The sequence below is a fragment of the Helianthus annuus genome, chromosome 9 (assembly GCF_002127325.2).
Source record: "Helianthus annuus cultivar XRQ/B chromosome 9, HanXRQr2.0-SUNRISE, whole genome shotgun sequence".
NCBI classification, from domain to species: domain Eukaryota; kingdom Viridiplantae; phylum Streptophyta; class Magnoliopsida; order Asterales; family Asteraceae; genus Helianthus; species Helianthus annuus.
In genome coordinates, this window is record NC_035441.2 from 162,664,988 (window position 1) to 162,688,555 (window position 23,568).

The window sequence follows — 23,568 nt, forward strand, 5'->3', positions numbered from 1 at the left end:
GAGTTTTAGGGGCCCTGATCCTGATTCCGATCATTCTGAAAATTTTAGGGCTAGTGCAGAATTAATTGGGTGTCTCAATTAGGGTTTTCTTATTAACTAATTATCGTCCTAATTATTGATTTTAGTGGCAGTTGTTACATTCTCCCCACCTTAAGAAAAATCTCGTCCTCGAGATTTACTGAAATAGATGAGGGTACTTTCGCTTCATTTCTGATTCCAGTTCCCAAGTATATTCTGGTCCTCTCCTGGATTCCCATTTGACTTTTACTAGCACTAGTCGTTTGTGTTTGAGAAACTTAATCTTCCTATCTTCTATTTGTAGGGGTTTCTCTACGAATTTCAGCTTTTCATTTACCTCTATATCTTGAAGATGTACTACCAGGGATTCTTCTGATAGACATTTCTTGAGATTGGATACATGAAACACATCATGTACTCCAGCTAACTCTTCTGGTAGTTGTAAACGATAAGCTACTGGTCTTATTCGTTGGATCACTGGGAATGGTCCAACATATCTTGGACTCAGTTTTCCTTTCTTACCAAATCGTACTACTCCTTTCCAAGGAGATACTTTCAAAAGTACTTTGTCTCCAACCTGAAATTCTAATGGCTTACGGCGATTGTCCGCATAACTCTTCTGACGATCTCTAGCAGTCTTCAGTCTTTCCTTGATTTGAGTTATTTTGTCTGTGGTTTCTTGTACAATCTCTGGACCTGATAACTGACTTTCTCCTATCTCTGCCCAACAAACGGGAGTTCTGCACTTGCGTCCATACAGTGCTTCGAATGGAGCAGCTTCGATGCTCGAATGATAACTATTGTTATAGGAGAATTCAATTAATGGTAAATGGCTATCCCAATTACCACCAAAGTCAATTACACATGCTCGGAGCATGTCTTCCAGGGTTTGTATCGTCCTTTCACTTTGTCCGTCCGTTTGAGGATGATATGCAGTACTCAATTTACGTCGAGTTCCCATTGCTTCTTGGAAACCTGTCCAGAAACGGGAAGTAAAACGACTATCTCTATCCGATACAATGGAGAGTGGGACTCCATGTAAGGATACTACTTCATCTACATACAACTTGGCTAACCTTTCCATGCTAAAGGTTTCCTTTATTGGTAGAAAATGAGCTGATTTGGTTAATCGATCCACAATTACCCAAACAGCATCATTGCCTTTTCTGGTTTTGGGTAACTTAGTAACTAAATCCATTGTTATGAGTTCCCATTTCCATACAGGCATTTCTAATTGTTGTAGTAGTCCTGAAGGTTTCTGATGTTCGGCTTTAACTTGTGAACAGGTTAAACACTTAGATATGTATTCAGCTATATCCTTTTTCATTCCTATCCACCAAAAATTATTTCTTAAATCTTGGTACATCTTATTATTTCCTGGATGTACAGTATACCTAGATTTATGAGATTCTTCTAAAATCTTATTTCTATCTTTTCCTTGTTCTAATTCCTTTAGGTAACCTTTCATTCCTTCGGCATCGTCCTTGATTGCCGTTCCTTGAACTTCCTTTATTTGTTCCATTAAATCTAATTGTAGATTTAACCTAAGAGCACGGACTCGCTTTTGCTTTTCATGATACTTACGACTTAAGGCGTCTGCGACTACGTTTGCCTTTCCTTCGTGATATTGAATATCACAGTCGTAATCACTTAGGATTTCCATCCACCTTCTTTGCCTCATATTTAACTCTTTTTGCCCAAATATATACCTTAAACTTTTATGGTCCGTATAGATAGTAAACTTACTTCCATACAGATAATGTCTCCAAATTTTAAGAGCGAAAATTATGGCTCCTAACTCTAGGTCATGAGTTGTATAATTTTCTTCGTGCTTTTTCAATTGCCTAGAGGCATACGCAATTACCTTTTTGCGTTGCATCAACACACATCCATATCCTAATTTTGAAGCATCACAGTATACTTCAAAATCCTCAGTTCCTTCGGGTAAAGCTAAAATTGGAGCATTTGTCAATTTGTGCTTTAGAATCCTAAAAGCTTCCTCTTGTCTAGATCCCCATTCAAACTTAACGGCTTTACAGGTTAGCTTAGTTAAAGGTACAGCTATCCTAGAGAAATCTTTAATAAATCGTCTATAGTATCCAGCTAATCCTAGAAAACTTCTAACTTCCATAGCCGTTCGTGGAGCTTTCCAATTCGTGATTGCTTCTATTTTAGCAGGATTTACGTGAATTCCTTCGTGATTCACCATATGACCTAAAAATTGCACTTCTTGTAGCCAGAATTCGCACTTCGAGAATTTGGCATAAAGCTTTTCCTTTCTTAACAAAGTTAAGAGTGCATGCAAGTGCTCACAATGTTCCTCCTGACTTTTGGAATAAATGAGTATATCGTCAATGAACACGATTACAAATTTATCCAAGTATGGTTTACAGATCCTATTCATCATGTCCATAAATGCAGCTGGAGCATTTGTTAATCCAAAGGGCATGACTGTAAACTCATAATGACCATACCTAGTTCTGAAAGCAGTTTTAGGTATGTCCTCCTCTTGTACTTTCAATTGGTGATATCCAGATCTTAAATCTATCTTAGAGAAATACCTAGCTCCTTGCAATTGATCAAAAAGATCATCAATCCTAGGTAATGGGTATCGGTTCTTAATTGTAACTTTATTCAATTCCCTGTAATCGATACACATCCTCATTGATCCATCTTTCTTTTTCACAAACAACACTGGTGCACCCCAAGGGGATGAACTAGGTTGTATGAATCATTTGCTTAGTAATTCATCTAATTGCTTTTTCAATTCTAGCATCTCAGTAGGTGCTAATCGATAAGGTGTCTTAGCTATTGGTGCAGTACCTGGAATTAAATGAATTCTAAACTCTACTTCCCTATCAGGTGGTAAACCAGGTAATTCTTCTGGAAAAACATCTGGGTATTCCGAAACTATAGGGATGTCCTGAAGTTCCTTACTTTTAGTGTTAATGATTACAGAAATCATATACACCATTTCTTGTTTCCTTGAATAACTAGCCAATTTCATTATTGAAATGAATTTTAGTGGCTTTCGAGGTCTATCTCCTGTAATTAATATTACTTCTCCTGTGGAGGTACGGATTTCTACGGAATTCTTATCACACAGGATTCGAGCATGGTTGGCTATTAACCAATCCATTCCTAATACCACATCGAATCCGGCTAAATTCATAGGTAACAGGTTTGCAGAAAACTTATGGCCTAATAATTCTATCTTTACTTTTTGCAAAACCTTGTCTATGTTGACAGAATTTCCATCTGCCGTTTCAACAGTAAAGATCTGCCTAAGGGTAGTTAGAGGTAAGTTAAGAGCTTGGCAGAATGCAGTATTAATGAAACTTTGGTTTGCACCAGAATCAAATAATACTTTTGCATAGACGTTATGCACTAAGAACGTACCGCTATCACGTCTGGAATGAGTTCGGCTTCTTGAGTGGTCAGCTGGAATGCTCGTGCATTTTTCTTAGTAGTTCCTTCAGTCGTTTTAGCTCTACTGTCTGCTGGTTTAGCTAATTTAGGACATTCAGACTGGAAATGTCCTGTTTCTCTGCAGTTATAACAGATTCTTGTTTTCCTTCTGCAGTCTTCTTCCCGATGTCCTTTCGCCTTGCAGAAGTTGCAAAATATATTGCACTGTCCATAGTGTTTCTTTTTGCAATTTCTGCAGAAAGGAGGTGACGAGTATTGCCCGGTTCCTTTTTTCTTGAACTTATTGTTACTATTACCCGCGCGAAATCCTTGGGTAATCTTCTGAGCCAATTCCTTCTTGCGATCTTCTTCTCTGGTGCGGACTAGTTCATTGGTTAAGGTATTAGCTAATTCCACAGCATCGTCAATCGTGCGTGGTCTCGCAACTTTAACGATGTTACGGATTTCTCCAATTAATCCCCAAATATAACGGGAAATAAGTACTGGTTCTGGCGAAGCCAGGGAAGGTACCACTCTCGCATATTCGAAGAATGTCGAAGTATATCCTCGACAGTCTACACCTATCATACGATGACTCAGGAACTTGTTTGCCATTTGTTCCTTCTCGTATTCGGGACAGAATTTTCTTTCTACAAGACTCTTATATTCTTCCCAATTCATCGCATAGGTCACCCTTCTTCCTTTTGCTTGTAGCACCGTGTTCCACCATTCTAGCGCCCCTTCTTTGAACAAGTTTGATGCATACATCACTTGATCTTCTTCAGCACATTTACTTATTGCAATTACTGCCTCGGTTTTCTCTAACCAACGCAGTGTTGCAGTTGCCCCTTCATTACCTGCAAATTATGCGGGTTTACAGGCAAGAAATTCTTTGTAAGTGCAACCAGGCGTTGCAGCTTTCATTCTCTTAGGGAGTGGGGCCTGTTGCAGATCATTATCGTCATGATTGCCGCTTCCATTTATGCTGTTACTGCCGTTATCTTCCGGAATACGTTTACTAGGAATTAATTGTGGTTCAGCAGGTTTCTGAACAGCAGCCACAATTTCTGGAATAGCATTGGCTATCCCTTGAGCAATAAAGTGTTCAATATCTTGTCTAGTTATATATTGATCTTCCTGATTTTGCTCAGACTGATTTACTTCATTAACTGTTCACTATTAGCGTTTTCCATCTGCTAATTAGTATTAATAAAAATTATTAGTGTCTAATTATTAATACCAAAATCACAGATAAGCACATAGATCAGTATAACATGCAAGAATAGTCAAAATTGTCGATGCCTCGACTTCTGTTTTGTTTTATATATTATACCTGCTTCAATACACACTTTTTATCTTACAGTGTTTTATTGCCCATTTTACAGAATCAGTTTTACTATATTAGTTATAATACAAACAGACTTTTCTAAACCCCTCCTATCTTTTGGTTTGCTGACAGTTTCAGTAACGACGCTCCCTCTCGTCGTACTTCCAAGAGATTTGCTCCCCCATTTCCCGGATCCTATTCCCGGTGCCTATCAGTTCTTCACCAAACGACGTAGTTCAGCTAAATTTTCATAGCTCATTGGCGGATTAGGGATAGGTTCTGGATCAAACTGTGGGAGAAAACTATAGGGACTATTGACTATATTTTGGAATTGCCAGTCATTGGTCCACCATTCCTCCATTTGGCCTAATGGTCTGGTGTGAACTAGTGGGTCTGGAATAGCTGGTCCTAGGTTTATTGGGAATTGGGCTGTAGCAGGATAAGAGAAGAGATTATCGTTGATAGGCTCTAGAACATCACAATTATCCAGTAAGCGGTCTATTTCGTCCTGGAATGTGATTTCCTCAGACTGTTTAGAGCTTTCTCCGATCTCTATTCCCTTTTGTTTTAGGTCTATCCCTATTTCTGTTGGTTTGGAACTTTCTCCGGTTTCTATTTCTTTTCCCTTGCTCACACTCACAGGGTTTTCTATTTTAGGGATTCTCCTAGGTTTCCTTCTGCGCACTTTTCGCCACCCTACATATCTTCTCTTCTTTTTAGGTTTTGCTTTTTCCAGCGGTGGAGCTTGGAATTCTAGAGGTTCCTCTATGTCAGCAATGTAACCAGTGAAGTTGTGGGAGACTTCAATTGGCACAGGATAGAGGTTGAGATTCTGAAATGCTTCCGACATCTCATTCATGCTGTACGGCATATATGCAAAATGCACAAAATGCTAAGTTAAAACTTTGGAACAAAGCTTAACAAATAAACATTTTTATTGCACACCAATTTGTACAACATAACAGCAAACAGAACACACTCAGATCTATTTATTTATTTACTGGGAAGTAAATATTTATAGATTTAAAGCTTAAAGATTTGCATTTTCTGCTACAGTAGCGAGCAGATACAGATTTGCCCATTTTTCATCTAAGTTATTTTCCCCTGGTGGATTACTGTTAATTTCCTGAATTTCCGGATTAAACCTCACTCTCTTGGTTTGGGGTTTCTTTTTCTCTTGACCCTTCCTAATAATCAAATTCCTTTTCTCGGGTGTAAGTGGGTTTTCATAATTTGCCTTACGGACAAAGATTCCTTCCTCTAACTTGACGGAAGTTTTGGAGGAAGAGGTTCCCTGTTCTTTAGGTGTACTATCTAGTTTGCGGTAGATAGCAGAAATCTTTTGTTTACCCATTACTGTAATTTTAACAATTAATCAGTTAATAAGCATATATTCACAGAATGACAAATAAAATTTTCAATAAACTTAAATTAATTAGAACAATGAGCTTAATCAGTAAGCTTAAAACAGTGGCTCTGATACCACCTTTTCCTGTCACGACCCCCGACCCGGTTTGACCCGTTTCAGGAGCCGCGGGACAGGAATCTCGTGGTATTTAATTTAGGCGACAGCGGAAGTCTTTTTAAAACAGGATCTCTTAATTTAAACTGCCCGTTTCATAACTTAGGGATAAATTCCCGAAATTTACAATAATGTGATTTCTCAGGGAAATCTTTATTTTCAAAACATGTTCATTTATTTATTTACATTGAGCCACTTTTCTAAGCTGGGAGTGCTCCACGGCACTTTTCTTTGCTCATACCAGATCACCTGAAACATGTTTGAAAAAGGTTTTGTCAGCGGGGAAATACTGAGTGAATCATTCATTTTACTGAAAACGACACATTTGTTATAATCTACAATATTAAGGGGAATTACAATGTTTCTGATATCAAACCAACTACCCACAATATTTGTCACTCGACCATCCATTGGCTAGCCCATTTGTCCAATGGTGTCTGTGACTGTGGTCAGATCACCCCTTGGCCACCCGTTTGTCCAAGTGTGACGGGAAATAAGTAATGTATATAAAACCCCACATACCGGCTGTAATTTGGTGATTACATAGACTTAATCACTGTAACTATAACTTTAAAAATAACTTGGAGTTTTGTAAAACAGTTGATAAAAATAGAATAACTCACAAACTGTGAGAAAAGAGTTTATAAAAGAGGAATGACTCACATTGCAGATTTACGAGCAGAGTATAAGCTTTACTGATTAGCCTTCTAACCTAATTTAAATAACAATGCACACACACAAACGGGATTAGTAACTAATTCAGCAGTTACGTCAATTCACGAGATTAAACCTTCACAACTATTATCAAGTGCGATACTTAACAATTCAATGGATTCACAACGAATGACAGAGCATAGTCCGAATTCGAACAGCACTCAAACATTCAAGTCGATATCACAATGAATAACAAAGTACAAGCTCAATTTGAGCAGCACTCGGACAATCGTTGGATAGTTATAATCGATCGGACGTTGAATCGTAATAGCGATCGAGTTATTACCCTGATTGCGGCAGCACCTCGTGATCGTGTGTGTGTGTGTGGTGAACTGATTTCAGGATATCTCAACGTTCACAGAAGGTTTGTGCAACGTTTTAACACCTCTGTTCTAATGCCACGGTCGGCTATTTATAGCAATTTTTGGGACTCCCTTACGGACCGTATGCCGGACCCCTTACGGTCCGTAAGCTAAGAAGTCTAATTCATAGGCTGCCTAGCTCGGGACTAGCTTGGGTGAATCAAAACAATTAACCAATCAGAAGTTTGCAACGTTTTATTTTAGATTATTATCAACTAGGGTTTGCCCCCCTCGAGTTTTAGGGGCCCTGATCCTGATTCCGATCATTCTGAAAATTTTAGGGCTAGTGCAGAATTAATTGGGTGTCTCAATTAGGGTTTTCTTATTAACTAATTATCGTCCTAATTATTGATTTTAGTGGCAGTTGTTACAAGAAGTGTACGTCGGACAACCACCGGGGTTTACCGATCCTGTACATAAAGACAAGGTGTATCTACTCGACAAGGCGTTATACAGACTACACCAGGCCCCGAGAGCCTGGTACGAGACACTTTACCAGCATCTGCTGACCAACGGGTTCACCAGAGGGACTGTCGATAGCACTTTGTTCACAAAAGAGGTTGCGGGACATCTACTCATCGTGCAGATTTACGTGGATGATATAATCTTCGGATCAACGAATGAAGAGTTGTGCAAAGAGTTTGAGAAGGTCATGAAAAAGAAGTTTGAAATGAGTTCAATTAGGGAGATGAAGTTCTTCCTAGGGCTTCTGGTTGAGCAACTGCCTGATGGAATCTTCATACACCAGACCAAATATGTGAATGATGTGTTGGAAAAATTCAATATGTCTGAATCATCTTCCACATCAACCCCCCTGGCTCAAAATCATGGCATCTGTCCAGATGAAAGTGGTGAAAAAGTGGATGAAACGCACTATCGGTCAATCATAGGATCGTTAATGTATCTGCAGCGTCATGACCGGACATCATGTATCCAACTTGCCTCTGCGCCCGGTATCAATCAAGTCCGAGACAATCACACATGGTGATAGTGAAGAGAATTTTACAGTATCTCAAAGGTTGCCTAAGCACCGGCTTGTGGTATCCTCGATTCGGTGATTTTCTCTAACTGGTTATGCTGACTCTGACTTCGGGTGTTGTAAGTTAAATGCAAAGTCCACAACTGCTGGTTGTCAGTTCTTCGGAACTCGGCTAGTCACCTGGCAGTGTAAGAAACAAACCACAGTCGCTCTCTCAACCTGTGAGGCTGAATACGTTTCGGCTTCCAGCTGTTGTTCCCAGATCCTCTGGATCCAACAGCAAATGAGGGACTATGGTTTGCAGTTCTTAGACACGCCAATCTTTGTGGACAATGAGGCAGCTATTAATATTACTAAAAATCCGGTGCAACAGTCTAAAACGAAACATATTGAGATTCGACATCATTTTATTCGCGATTATTACGAGAAAAAATTGATTTGAATTGATCATATACACACCGATGATCAGAGAGCTGATTTTTACACAAAACCCTTTGATGAAACAAGATTTAATTATCTTTTGAAATTGAACGGATTAAAGAATTTGTTTTCTAGGAGGGTGATAGAGTGTGAAGCCGAGGAGGACGGCGATTAGAAGTGATCTGCATCTTGTTGTCATGTTTTCTGTACAATTTTATTTTCTGCTTTTGATAAAACAAAAAACACAAAAATATGTTTTTGATTTTAGGGGGAGAAAGTTTACAGAAAATACAAAAACATGATAAAATCTCAAAAACATTGAAAAAGACAAAAGGAGTTTTGTTGTGAAAATGAGGAAATGATAGTACATCAGTGGACTATCACAACATGCTAAAGAAATGGAAAGTCAAAATGATTTTAAACAAGTCTCACTGATGATGTGTCAGTAGAATTCACACGAATAGTAGATTGAATTTGAGATATAAACCTAAATATCAATACTTTGCTTATCTCGTGGGGAACATCTCTCGGATATATGGGTAACCCCCGAAATCTTGTTTGAGAGATTGCCTGATTCTAAGATACTAGGTCTTTATACTGTTTGATATCTGGGGTATTATACCTGGTCTTCTGATATTGCGGAAGCAATGGCCTAGACCTAGTATAATACTTTATGCGCTTTGATAGCTCACCCTCTACATAAAAATTGATAAAATATCGAAAGATACGAATCAATTGCAGTTGAAGAAAAGATTTCCTAAAGGAAACACACCTAAAGTCGAGCCTTCATCTCTTTGACTAAACGGTAGTTCATACCTGAGCTCTCAAAGTCCCGCACTAACCCAGATACAGATATCAGATTGGTATACTCACCTGTAAGACTGAATCTAGGGAATTTTGATACAGGAGAATATTCTGAGGTGGGACACGCGAATAAGTTTAAGTCTTTAAAACACTAATCCGTATCTCGAATCAATTGAAACTCGTGAAGAAGTTTAAGTGGACAACAATACTGACAATCAGAAGTGAATTTGTTTAAAATTTAAAGTTTAATCAAGATCAACGGTGTGGGTGATATGTCTCGAAAACTGATATGCTCCTCTTACACAAACTCACAAAAAGATGTTTGTAAATATGTTTGTATAGTTTCCTGTTTCTTAAAATCCAAAAAGATTTCCTGTTTGTTTAGCAAAATATTGAAAAATCCAAAAAGATTTGATACTTCATCTTATTTTCGACAACAGATGTTGGGGATCTGATGATCAAAGTCTCACAGTGCTAAACAAGTTGGATCATTGGGGTTGGATAAGAAAAAGTTTGTGAAAAAGTGTTGGTAATTGCTTGAAATGTATAAAAGTTCATTAATTTGAACTTAATTTGTTTCAAAATATCAGCAAGATCAGAATTTGGTCAGCCAAGGTCATTAACTTGGACTTGGCAGGCTAAACAGTTGACCAGGGTTATTAATTTGGACTTGGTAAACTGAGTGTGGTGGTAAATAGTTAAAAAATAAAAATTAAAAATTCAAATATTTGAAAATCAGTTGGTTCACACGAAGTGACCAACTCGCACGAAGTGACCAATTCGTTCCAAAAACTTCCAACTCGTGCGAGCTGGCCACACTGCCTCAATGTTCATTTCGCACGACCTGGTGCATCTATATAAAGGGGTGTCCAGTCCGCATGAAATCATTTATGCTCTCACTCCGCACCAAACACACCCTTTGAGCGATTTGAGCGAAATTGATCGATTTCGTTGATTTCAAGCTGTAATCTGGTTTTCTTGTTGATCGGAATCCTCTTATAAGTTGGTTTGCTCAACTTATAACATGGGAAAGGTACTAGATAATTGTTAATTTGAACCAGATCTCAGGAAATAGCATGAACTCGGAAGAACAGACCTTTGAACTTAGTTCTAGGATGATTTTGTGGACTAAAATGAATAAAAAAACACACCAATGTACTCGGAACTTAGATCTAGGTCTTCAATTTCATCATAAAACATGTTTTAATCAACCTGCAAATCACTGTTCATCTATGTTGATTCAAACGAAGTGATGGGCCACTTCGCACGAGATGGCCAAAATGTTTGAATCATTCAGTTCGTACGAGATGGCCAAACCGTGTAAAGGAACTAGATCGTTTGAAATCTACTTCGTTTGAAATTGGTCAGACCGCATGAAAATCAGTTTGTTTGAAAATGTTTATCACTTTGGTCAGACCGCACGAAATGGTCCACTTCGCTTGAACTAGTTCGTGTGAAATGTAGTTGTTTTGAAAATTGTGCAAAAATGTTTAAGTTGTGTTTTTGTTTTGTGTTTCAGGCATCGAATATTGAATTTGATCCATCGCACAATATTTGCTGTGTCTATGATGAAACTCTACCAAAGATGACTGTATTCAAGGATATTTTGGAGTTTATGAAGCGTTTACCGATTCAAAAGGCTTTGACAAATCAGCACAGAGTATTCAGATCTCATATTGCTCATTTCTAGAAGAATGCTGTTTACGATGACGTGAATGATGTTATAACTTCAAGTGTTAGTATTAATGGAGAAGATAAAGAAATAATCATCACAGAACAGCTTGTCAGAGAAGTGTTAGATTTTCCAGATGATGAAAATTCACCAACGGGATTTCCAGAAAGAATGGTCAAGGGTTGTATGCTGAGAATGGGATACAACGGGCCGTTGAATAATGCAAATTATCTGAAAGCATGTTTCACAAAGTCGTACAAATTTTTCATTCATTCAGTAATTCATGCTCTAAGTCACAGAAAAGGTGGATATGATGTCATGAAAGATTATCAAATGTGTATGGTGACGGCATTGGTGTTGAACAAAAAGTACAACTTTTCAAGAATAATTTTTCATTACATGAAAGATAACATTACTTCTAAAAGTCGAAGTTGGGTGTATCCAAGATTTGTGCAAATGATGCTTGATCATGCCTATCCGAATTTGGTAAAAGATGAACAAAATGATCTATTGGTGTTGAATCACATGGATAACGAGACGTTGATCAGATTATCCAAGTATCACAAGAATTGGCCAGAACCGAAGACAAAGACATAATTTTTCGGATTCATCAAGAGTGACAAATATGAAGATCCAGATCCAGTGAATCATTTGAAGTGGAGGAATGATGGAGAGATGAAAGAGAAAAAGTGCAGCTGATGAATTGACGAAGTTAGCAGATTTTTGTGAAACACGAAATGAGTGGTTTACAAAAGAAGAAAAGAGGTGGAAAGAGAACGCCGAAAGTTCAAACAGAAGAAGGATCGTCTTCTCAACCTCAAAAAAAGCAAAAAAAGAAAGCTGTTGAAACTATGTTGGTTGATGAACCAGAAGAAGATGAAACAGAAGTTAACGTTGAAGAAGATCAATTTCGTTTATCTCCTGAAACTGAGCGTTTGATGAAAGATCTTGCTGACACTCTGGAAGCTGAGAAAGCATCTGGTAAGGTGGCAGTTGATGATGAAGAGAAGAATGAATCAGGTTCAGAAGATGAGGTTGATGTTGAAGTCGATAAATGGATCAAAGAAAACTACGATCCAAGAGATAGAGTGAAACAAAAGAAAAGAAAGAGGAGTACGGACGATGATGATGAAACGTGTGTTTCATCACCAGAAAATGTTCAGGGTGTACAAACACCATCTTTTGGAGGTAGACAGAAATCAACTTCAAGGAAACGCGTCCAAACTCCAGCAACACGAAGGTTGAAGTTCAAGATAAAACTAAATGAACCACAAGCAGAACCACAAGCAGAACCACAAGCTGAACCACAACAATCATCACCACCACAACAACCTTCACCACCACAACAATCTTCACCACCACAACAACCATCACCACCACATCAACCATCACCACAACATTTACAATCACCACAATTATCACCACAACTTCGTATTTCATCACCAATTCATGAACAACCACCAATATCTTCACCACACATCCAACAAACACCACCATCCACACAACCACAAGTTCATTCTACTCCCGAATCATCTGGTTTTACAAATTTTCCGCCTATTCCAGAGGATATAACTCTTGAAAAGCTTGATGATTTTAGCTTTGTCAATGATGATCTTGTAAAGAAGTTGCAAAAGAAGGTGGATGAAGTGTCAAGTGAGAAAAAGAAGTTAGAGAAACGTGTAAAGTCTGTTGAAGCTGAAAATTTATCTTTGTTGAAAAAGGTTGAAGCCGATCAAGCCGACATTGATATTCTGAAAGTTCGAATAGCAAAGTTGGAAGAAGAAAAGGCTCGAAGGAATGAACAGAATGAATACTTCAAGTTGAAGAACAAAGAATTAGAGGCCAATAATGCAAAGAAAGAACATGAAGCGTATATGATGAAGAAAGTGATTGAAAATTTGATCGGTAAGACAACTGAACAGAGGTTTGAAGAAATAGAGCTTGAAGAAGTAAGAGCTAGACATAAAGCTGAAATAGAAGCTGAAATGAAAAACAAGGGAAAAGATGTTCAAGTTGAAGGTGTTGCTCAAGTGTCTGAAAGGGCAATTGTTCCATCAAAAGTTCCTGAAACGTCTATTCTTGATCCTTGTCCGATATCTTCAGTATCTGGTGAGATTGACGATGATGATGAAGAAGATGAAGAAGATGATGATGATCTTCTGAAAGATGATGCAGAGGATGTTTATTTTGTTCACAATGATGATGACGATGATGGCAATGATGATGATGATCAAGGTACTTCGGGTATAAAAGTCACAGAAGCGTCTCAAGAAGAGAAGTTTGATGAATATCTTCATGATGATGCTAATGAAGAACCTGAGAATGCAAGTGGAAAGGGGGAGCATGATGATGCTGAGAAAGATGAAGAAAATGTTGATCATGTTACAAGATTGATTCTACATCTTGAACACGATGTAGAGGAAGGTGAAATCTTGCATACTTATAATAGAGCTGAGATCATCAAGAAGACGCATATTGAAGATAATGATTTTAACTTTGATTTTGAAGAAGAGTTGAATCAGTTTGATACCAATCAGCAACCAGAATATCAGTATAAGTACGTTGAAGAAGCTGATAACTACGACAAAGTGGAAGTAGAAGATTGGAGTGATGAAGATCAATCTAAGAACGTTAATGTTGATACTTCTAGCTTTCCGACGCTTGCTGAATTCTTCAGTCAAGCGAATGAAGATGAATTGCGAAGAAAGGTTGCAGAAAGTGTAAAGAATAAAAGTTTTCATGAAATGTCGAAAGATGAACAACGCGAAGAAAGAAAGAAAGAAAGAAATGGTTCAGGAAAGATACAGAGAGAAAATTCAAAAGACCACTGAAGTTTTACAAAAGAGATAGAGAAGTTTCTCTTGGAGATATCATCAGTTGGGGATATTTGCCATAAGTAAATGCTTATGCAATCAGAAGAGAGTTTGGCGTTCAGTATTTCGAATATATTCAGGATATAATGTCTCTGCCTTGGTGGGATGTCGAAGAATTGCCCAAAGTCAGAACATTATCTTATCCAGTCAGGGTTCACGATATGCCTACATGGGGCTTGATGAAGTTTGAAGCATTCAAAGAATTCAAACACTGGAAGCCACATTATCCAAAGAAAGTCAAGAGGATAGATCCAGTTACAGGCATTGAAGAAACAATTTTGCAGATCAAAAAGCCCAGAGTTTTGAAGAATATTCCATTACCGAAAATGGAACAAAACTTTCATGAAGGGTTCTTATGTTGGGTTTATAGCTGCATGTCGACTGAAGCAATGATTACGTACAAAGTTGAGAATGAAGTCAGATATATCCATCTGTATGATCCAGTGTTATAAAAGTCGGCCTACTCGGCCTTGTACTCGGCGAGTACTCGGTCCTCGGACCACCTCCGAGGGGAGTTTACCCTAGTCGGACTTGACTACTCGGCGACGGTCAAAATCGGCCTCCTCGGCCTTGTACTCGGCCTGCTCGGCCTTGTACTCAGACTAGTCGGACTTGCATTCAGACTACTCGGACTTGTATTCAGACTACTCAGACTTGGATTCGGCCTACTTGGCCTTGTACTCTGACTACTCGGACTACTCGGCCTTGTAATTGGTGAGGTTTAAACTTCAACATGTTTCATTTTAAATTATACTCATATTGACATGAATTATGCTTATTTTTATATAAATATAATACATAATAATTAATTTTCTTTTTATTTACCATGTCCGCGTACTCTTCGAGTACCCCGATTACTCCTAACTCCCCAGTCGGCCGACTAGAGACCGCCTAGCGACTTTTGCAACATTGGTATGATCCAATGTGGATAGTGAACTGCTCTGCGAAAGATATTGAATGTTTGTTTGTGAACAAGATTGGGTATAAAGCTGAAGATAAAGATCAAGCTTTGCAATTTCAGAAAGTTGCTACAATATGTTTTCAGAAAGGTATAAATTCTGAACATGTGTGGTTATCTAAGTGGAGAAAGATTGAAAAGGAAGAATTACTGAAAGCTAAAAAGGAGAGAAAGGAACGTGAAGAGAAAGATAAGATTGCTAGATTTACAGTTGTGCAAAGGCTAGCTGAAAACGAGCAGAGAGCTGCTAAAGAGAAAGAACAACTCAGGAAAGCATTGCTGAAGAAGCCAAAGCGTCATGAGGAGAAGTTCAAGTCTTTGTGAAGAAAGTTTTGAAGACAGGCTGACTGAAGACTTCGGCAATATCCAAGGGGGAGTTTGTTGGTGCACAATGTCTATCGCCTACGTCATCAGTCTAGGTCGTGTCGTTTGTATGAAATAGGGGTTAAAAATGTAAGTTTTATATGTATTGGGCCAGTTCGCACGAAGTGGCTTATGTAATGCCAGGTCGCAAGAACTGGAACATGTCAGTTCGTGCGAAGTGGATTGTTCATCCCGTGCGAACTGGTGTGCCTATAAATAGGCTGTTTGTGTTTTTCATTTGTAACTTCTAGAGATTTGGTGTACCGACCTGCTGTCCATTTCTCTCCGTACGTAAACGTTTATAATCAATGGAAAACGTGTTTAAAGTGTATTTCTTCTCTTATACTCCTATTCTAACACTGATGCAAAGGTTCTAGTCTGTTTCCGCCTTTCTAGACACCTAGATTTGACTCAGATTGACTCGTATTGATCAAATCTCGATCCTACAGTGGTGGAGCGGAAGCATAGACACTTACTCGAAATCGCTCGAGCTTTAAGGTTCGAAGCCAATCTTCCAAAAAGATTTTGTGGTGAGTGCGTGTTGACAGCCGCATACATCATCAACTGGCTTCCCTCTAAAGTAACCAACAACAAAACTCCCTATGAGCTTCTATATAATCAACAACCTGATTATGACCTTATGAGAGTTTTTGGTTGTCTCACATACTATTGGAACAACGATACAAAAGGAGACAAGCTCGAATTAAGGGGGGAGCCCAGCGTGCTTCTAGGATATCCACATGGTACGAAAGGATACAAAGTTCTTGACATCAAAACTGGAAAATTATTGTCTATAGAGACGTAAAGTTTTTTAAGACAAATTCCCTTTTAGTGAACTTGAAAAAGAAAAGGTTGAAGTAGATGTCTTTAAGTGGCCATACAAACCTTACTGTGAAGAAAATCAAGAGGGTCCAAATGAAGAAAATAGAAATGAAAAAGACATTGGGCCAAATGAAGAAGAGAGCCCACATGATGAACCGAACCCAATCTTACCTAACGAGGACACTATTGCGGATCAGAATAGTCAGACCCACATTGATCCGCCCTTTGAAGCCCAAGCCGAAGGCCCGACACCTGATCAGTCTAGGCCTGAATCGTCTAGGCGCAAAAGGAACCGATCACAACCAACTCGTCTCAATGATTACAATGTCAGTCTCCCTCCATCGGTAGACCATGCCAATCCCGCATCCACTCAAGAATCCTCAACGGTACATCCTTTGTTCAAGTTTGTTTCTTATTCAAAATTTTCTAAAACTCACAAAGCTTTTCTAGCGGCCATTGACTCCAATGATGAGCCAAGAAATTTTGGACAAGCTGTTCAGGATGACAGATGGAAGGAGTCCATGATAAAAGAAATTCAAGCCCTTGAAAAGAATGGTACGTGGACTCTTGAAGACCTACCAGAAAGAAAACGGGCCATTGATTCGAAATGGGTGAATAAAGTAAAGTTTAAGCCAAATGGAGAAGTGGAACGATACAAGGCGCGTCTCATGGCCAAAGGTTTCACACAAATAGAAGGGGTGGACTACCATGACACCTTCGCTCCGGTTGCAAAAATTGTCACGGTTAGAACACTCCTTGCTATTATGGTTAAAAGGAATTGTCTGATTCACCAATTTGACATCAATAACGCCTTTCTTCATAGAGATCTTCATGAGGAGGTATATATGAAGATACCCCAGGGTTTTTCAAGGGAAGGAGAAACAAGGGTATGTAGATTGAGAAAGTCCCTCTACGGGTTAAAGCAAGCCTCCCGTAATTGGTACCAAAGGTTCATTGCTTTTCTTCTTACTCTCGGGTTTCAACAATCCAATGCCGATCACTCCCTCTTCATTTTTAAAGAAGGGAACAGCTTCATGGCCACCTTGATATATGTGGATGACGTTATTGTAGCAGGCAATGACCCGCAAAAGATCAGTGATACCAAAGACAAACTCAATAAATAATTCTACATCAAGGATTTGGAGAATCTAAAATACTTCCTCAGTATTGAAGTTGCTCGCACATATGAAAGTATTGTTCTAAGTCAACGAAAATATACCATAGACATACTGGAAGATTGTGGTTTTCAAGGATGCAGACCGAGTGCCTTTCCTATGGAGCAGAATCTGAAGTTGGAAAAGGATAGTGCCGAACCTAAAGTGGATACCAGCCGTTACAGTCGTCTAGTGGGAAGATTATTGTACTTGCAGGCTACGAGACCTGACATCACTTACTCTGTTAATATTCTAAGTCAATTTGTTGCTGATCCAAGATAAAACCACCTTGATGCTGTATATCTGGTCTTGAGGTACTTAAAAGGCGCTCCAGGACAAGGCATTCTTCTCCCCAGTGAAGGAGGATACAATCTCACGGCGTACAGTGACTCAGATTGGCTTGGATGTCCATTCACTAGAAAATCACGAACAGGGTACCTAGTTCTTCTTGGCGATGCACCAATTTCCTTGAAAACCAAGAAACAGTCTATGGTCTCACGCTCTTCCACAGAAGCAGAATACCGTTCTATGGCAGCCACAGTCAGTGAAGTCCTATGGTTAAGATGGCTCTTAAGTGAATTGGATATTTCACCCAACGGACCAACTCCCCTTTTCTATGACAATCAGGTGGCTAGGCACATTACTAACAATCTAGTCTTTCACGAAAGAACGAAACACGTTGAAATAGATTGTTATTTTGTTCGAGAACGGTAGAGTCCAAGGAAGTTCAACCGATGGCCATTAACACAAAACTACAAATAGCTGATCTTCTCACCAAAGGATTAGGGACGCAGCAACTCAGATCATTACTTGACAAGCTGGGCGTTAAGGACTTACACGCTCCATCTTGAGGGGGAATATTGGAATTAAGATATTCTCGGGATCATTTCCTCCCTATCATTCCTTTTATTTAGTCCTTATATTCAACAACTTTCTTTATTTTGCACTCCTATTCTTGTATTTATTTCCTGGTTTTGGGCCATGTATTGCATCCATCAAAATACACAGAATAATAAGAACCCTTACCATCGATTTCTTAGCAATTTGTAACATTGATTGATCAACACCTTGTTGAATTCTGGGGCACCCAAAAGTAAATTCTTAGTACTATTTTACTTCTAGCCACAACAACTGGGATCATGTAATTTACCTTATATATACATTTATTTTTTATCATTTGTCTGTTCTATCATTGTATGATTTTATCTCAACTTCCAGTATAGTTTTGTGCTCTTTTTTTTTAAAGTTCGTTTGCTTATCATCAACTCAAGCATATTATAGACAAACAAATTGTCCTCACTCATGATATATAAATTCTAACAAAATAGAATATCATATACTGAAACTAATTCCTTCTAGTCTCTTATTTATTAATTTTGCGGATCACTGAATTGGTCATACAAAAACAAATTATTCATGAACAAGCTATGGATTGGTTCAAAAATTTGGAAGGAAACTGAGTCACTCATGCTTAGATGAAGTGAAGGCTATCTCGAGGATATAACCGTTGGCATTGTTAAAAATGCACACATCACCCTATTTTACAGTAATTTATACACAATTTCTCATCTTGAATAAAATTAAAAGAAAACTAACCTTATTTGAAGCTCCTAGAAGGTGGTGGTGACGTCGGAGACAAGGTGAGTGGCCGGAATTTTCTAGCAAACACACATACACAAAAAAGTAAAGAAATTAACAAATATATAACAAATTAATGAAGAAATTCGACACAAACTAACAATACTAACCGATTTGGGAGAAGAAATTGTGAACTTGAAGTGAATTTCATGATTTGTTTTTTTTCGGTGGGAGAGATGAAAGGATAGGGGGGGATGGGGAAAGAGGGAAGAAATCCCGCTTTTAGGTGCTGTTCTGCGAAAAGGTAATAGGGGCAACGCACGTCGCTGCTAATGGTCTTTAGTGTCGCCTCTATTGACTAAGTTAAACCCCAGCCGTTGGATCAAGATAAGAAATGGATGGCTGGGGTTTAATCTGGGACACCGTGTTCCGGATCGACGAATAGCGGCGACATATGGCTTGTCGCTGCTATTGGTGTCGCTTCTATTACCCCGTTTTCTTGTAGTGTGTGGTTTTCGATCAATATAGAACACATGTGAAACCAAGTTCTATAAGTTAATTCACATCAAGTTTAATGTAACTTTTTAATGTTTATATTAAAGGTAACTTGTATGGTGGTTTAGTGATATTCCAACTCATTGTATTCTTGAACCGATAGGCTAACCTTTTGGATCAATAATTTGTTACAACCATAAAGTGTAATCAAATACTTAATTTCACAATACTATATAAACAATTTCGTCGACTGTGCATTTATATATAATACATATTTGGTACATAATATAATCTGCTAATGCTATTTTAAGGGAAAACTATATCAATATATAAATATGAATGTTTGATATTCATTGGAGAATTGGAGATAAGAGAGGATAAATCTGCAGAATATATAGTCTTTCCTTTTATGTAAACATAGGTTAACTGTTGAAGATTGGGACTATTGGAAATAAATTACTAACACATCCGTACACTCATGAGGCACCCATGGAGAATATGCACATGGCAAGTGCTTAAATCCTAACCACGCAGCCAATGGTGAGTCATTGTCAAGGTGGTGATTATTTCTTTTATATATTTTGAAGTATTCTGTGATTTGACAGGATTCCTAGCTTCAATTATAAGGTGGAGACTTATGTTATTGTTTAGAAGAAAAGAAACCATGGCGGGGAATTTCACTGCTTACGAACATTGTTAGTGGATTAACTTTCAAGGTCACGTCACACCTGATATATCATTAAGTAGTGGAATAGCCAACGCAATATGAGAATACTTTTTTTTTTTTTTTTTTTTTTTTTTTTTTAACAGCAAATTTGGATCACTGACGAACCACTGGAGTATCATCGTGCCACCAGTAGAACCACCCGATCATATCCATCTCCACTAGGCAATAATGCCTATACACCAATTCAGGAGGAAACCCAATAAATCTGGGAAAACCCCCTTTGTGGGAATCGAACCCATGACCTAATGGTCATAAGCCTTATCCCACCCCCAAATACCACTAGGCTATAATGCCATGGGTGCAATATGAGAATACTAATTTTGTATATATGTACAAAACATAAAACACTATTTAAGATAGTATCCGCTCTAGTTACGTCTTTGTGTGGTGGACGAACTAGAAAACCTATGTTGTTGATAAAGAGGTTGTTACCTATTTGTTAGGGGGTGTGGGTACTCATCACTCACTCCTCACTCACAACACCCAATTAAGTTTCGCCATTTCATCAACCATTTTTTCATCACTCACAATTTTTTTTAGTGGCAATGGTCATCACTCACAACACACACAATAAACCCTCACACCCCCTCACATGTTCCATCACTCACAGGGCCATAACGCATGAAAAAATTCACGAACATTTTCCTATCACTCGTGAAGAATTGAGTGGCGGTGGTATGTTCCAAAATTCCACGCGTGAAGAAAGTTTATCACGGAGAGATTTATCTCCACCCCCACTGCCCTTAGAAAGTATTTTTTAGACAGATGTTAAACATGCAGCTGGTGTCGGTGAACCTTGTTAGCGTGTAACAAAAATTATAAATATAAAAATAAAAGAGTTAAAATTAATATTCATCAAAGATGGTAATTATCTTATAAGGTGTATAACTGAAATTAAAAATATAAAATAAAAAAATAAACTATTCAACAAAGTTGAATGCTGGTAACTGTAGGGGTTGGTTCTGGTAGAAACCATATTTATCCTACAAACCGTAGAAACAGATTTTAGCACTTAAAAAAAGTTAAGTTAGCACATACTAAAACAATACATACATAAAAGTAGCACTTTTAAATTATATTAGCATATGAAAATTAATTATGATAATTGATTTTAGCAAATATGTGAAATGATATCATCACTTTTCTTTATCAGCATATTGAAAACAAAAGGAAGATCTAAATAAAGAATTAATTGCTTCTTAGCATAATTATAAAGAATTCAAGATAATTGATATTATTTAGGTTATCATTTTACCATTTCTCTATAATTAGTTAGATGCTACATGTCACTTTTTAAATGGTTCTTACAGTTTGTATACGAAATGTGTTTGTATTTGATCCTACTCTGGTAACTATAATATAAAATATATATAATTAGACAACCACTATTAATAGTATTTTTGTTTCTTTTTTTTCTTTTTTATCTTTTAGGGTTTAAACTTTTAATGATATTTTTAGTTTTTTTTTTTTTCATTAGTATTATTGGAACCTGTATTGATATTCGCGTTGGATCAGTAGAGCTAATAACGACCAAAATCAAGTCGCGTAGTATGGGATAAAATGATCAAACTCTCGCCATGTAACGAACGCGGTGGGAAAAACCTATTTTTATTTTTTCTAAGTGGTACGGAACCGATATCGGTATTTTCTTTTATTGATCTTCGCTTTTTGGTTTTCCGATGAGTCGAGCTGACAACGACCAAAGTCACGCGGCGTAACACGAGAGAAACCGAACATATTGCCAGTGGCGGGGAGGGGCGCCCGACCTCCCGAACTTTTCGCTCAGTAGTGTTATATATGTAGTTTTCGTATAGAAATTTTTGGGTATATACGTTTTCGACCCCTTGTTCTATAGAAATTTTTTGGTATATACGTTTTCGACTCTACCGTCATTTGTGTCAAGCTTCGCCACTGATTGCCACCACATCGATATAAATTTTGTCAAGTCAAATATAATACGTTATCACGCATATTTCTATGTACACTTTTAGTTGGCCTACGTTTTAATGTAGATGTTATTTGAAAACGAGTTGGGTTAAATATAATATGTTTTTATTAGACGGTATAAATTCGAGTTACTTTACGTTTTGACGTCACCATAACGCGCGAGAGAATTTACTGGTATATATAATGTATGTTAAAAATTGAGTTGAGTTGGTTGAGTTAGGCTATGATCGTGATGCTCTAAATTGTCATGGTTCGGTCATAACTTACTACTGACCCTACATGTAAATTTTTCTAGAAGTATCTTCTAAATATCCTTAAATAACTAAGAACTCGTTCTTTTTCGAGCAACTAAGAACTCATATACTTGAGACATTTTTTAAAGAGCCTATCGCATTGTAATACAATTAATAGTACGTGAAATGAGCTATATATTAATATTTACACAATACAGATACATATTTTCATAAGAGTGTTAGAATTCCAGAACACTCACAGATGATCTAAAACCTTAAAAATGTATCCGCTCTTAAACCATTAATTGATCAAGAATGAAAAATCAGCATCTAAACCTGAAAATGACGTTAATAAAGGACCTTAAAGGATTGTAATTGGGCTATTGATGAAACGATATTAAACAAATGTATAGGAAGTGTGGAATATTCCTATACATAGATAACAAAATGCCCAGACTATTGACACATCAATCCTACCTATTTGCACACTTAGCGTTTTAATATGTTATGTATAGAGCTATACACAACGTATAAGTTGCATGAAATTCAGCGTCTGGCCCATCAATCATAGGCACAAACAACTAGGGTTTATATACGCTGTGTATAGCTTTATACTCAACGTATATAACCCATTAGAATTTTGTTTGATTATTTTGGTGTATTTGTGTTATAAATTCTCACGCGGTTCCAACGTTAAATCGCTAAAAATATATAACTGTTAATGTTATACCGTTAAAATTTTTGAAAAACGTATATACATGTCACACCCCAACCGATGGCGAAATCATCAGGGCATGGCATTGAGCGAAACAGATTGTCCAGAAGTTTCCATAACAACTATCATCACTATTTAGTTTAAATAACACGTCTCATACCGTGTCCCAAATAATAAAACAAATTATTACAGATAACAACCAGTCAAATATTCTGTTCCGACAACTCAGATTTAAATGAATAATATAAGTATTCTTCAAATGCTCCAAAAGACCCAGTCGGACAAGATCTACAGACAACTATGCTCTAGACGCTTGTTCCTGACAGGCAACTATTTGTTGGGGGGCTCTAGAGCTTTATTCTAGCCTCGCTTTCCTAGCAAGCAAACATCTTAAACACCTGTCATATACGTTAAAATAAAGTCAATACATATAATGTAAAGGTGAGCATACAAGTTTGATAATAGCATAGTATAGTT

General features: G+C 37.7%; 1 protein-coding gene across 1 annotated transcript; it reads left to right on the forward strand.

Annotated features, from left to right (window-relative positions):
* The first annotated feature begins 11,963 nt into the window (after positions 1 to 11,963).
* LOC110876650 (DNA ligase 1-like) lies at positions 11,964 to 14,057 on the forward strand. Its single transcript, XM_022124814.1, has 2 exons — positions 11,964 to 12,414; positions 12,790 to 14,057. Exons 1-2 carry the CDS (start codon positions 11,964 to 11,966, stop codon positions 14,055 to 14,057), a joined length of 1,719 nt encoding a protein of 572 aa, XP_021980506.1.
* The last annotated feature ends 9,511 nt before the right edge of the window (positions 14,058 to 23,568 follow it).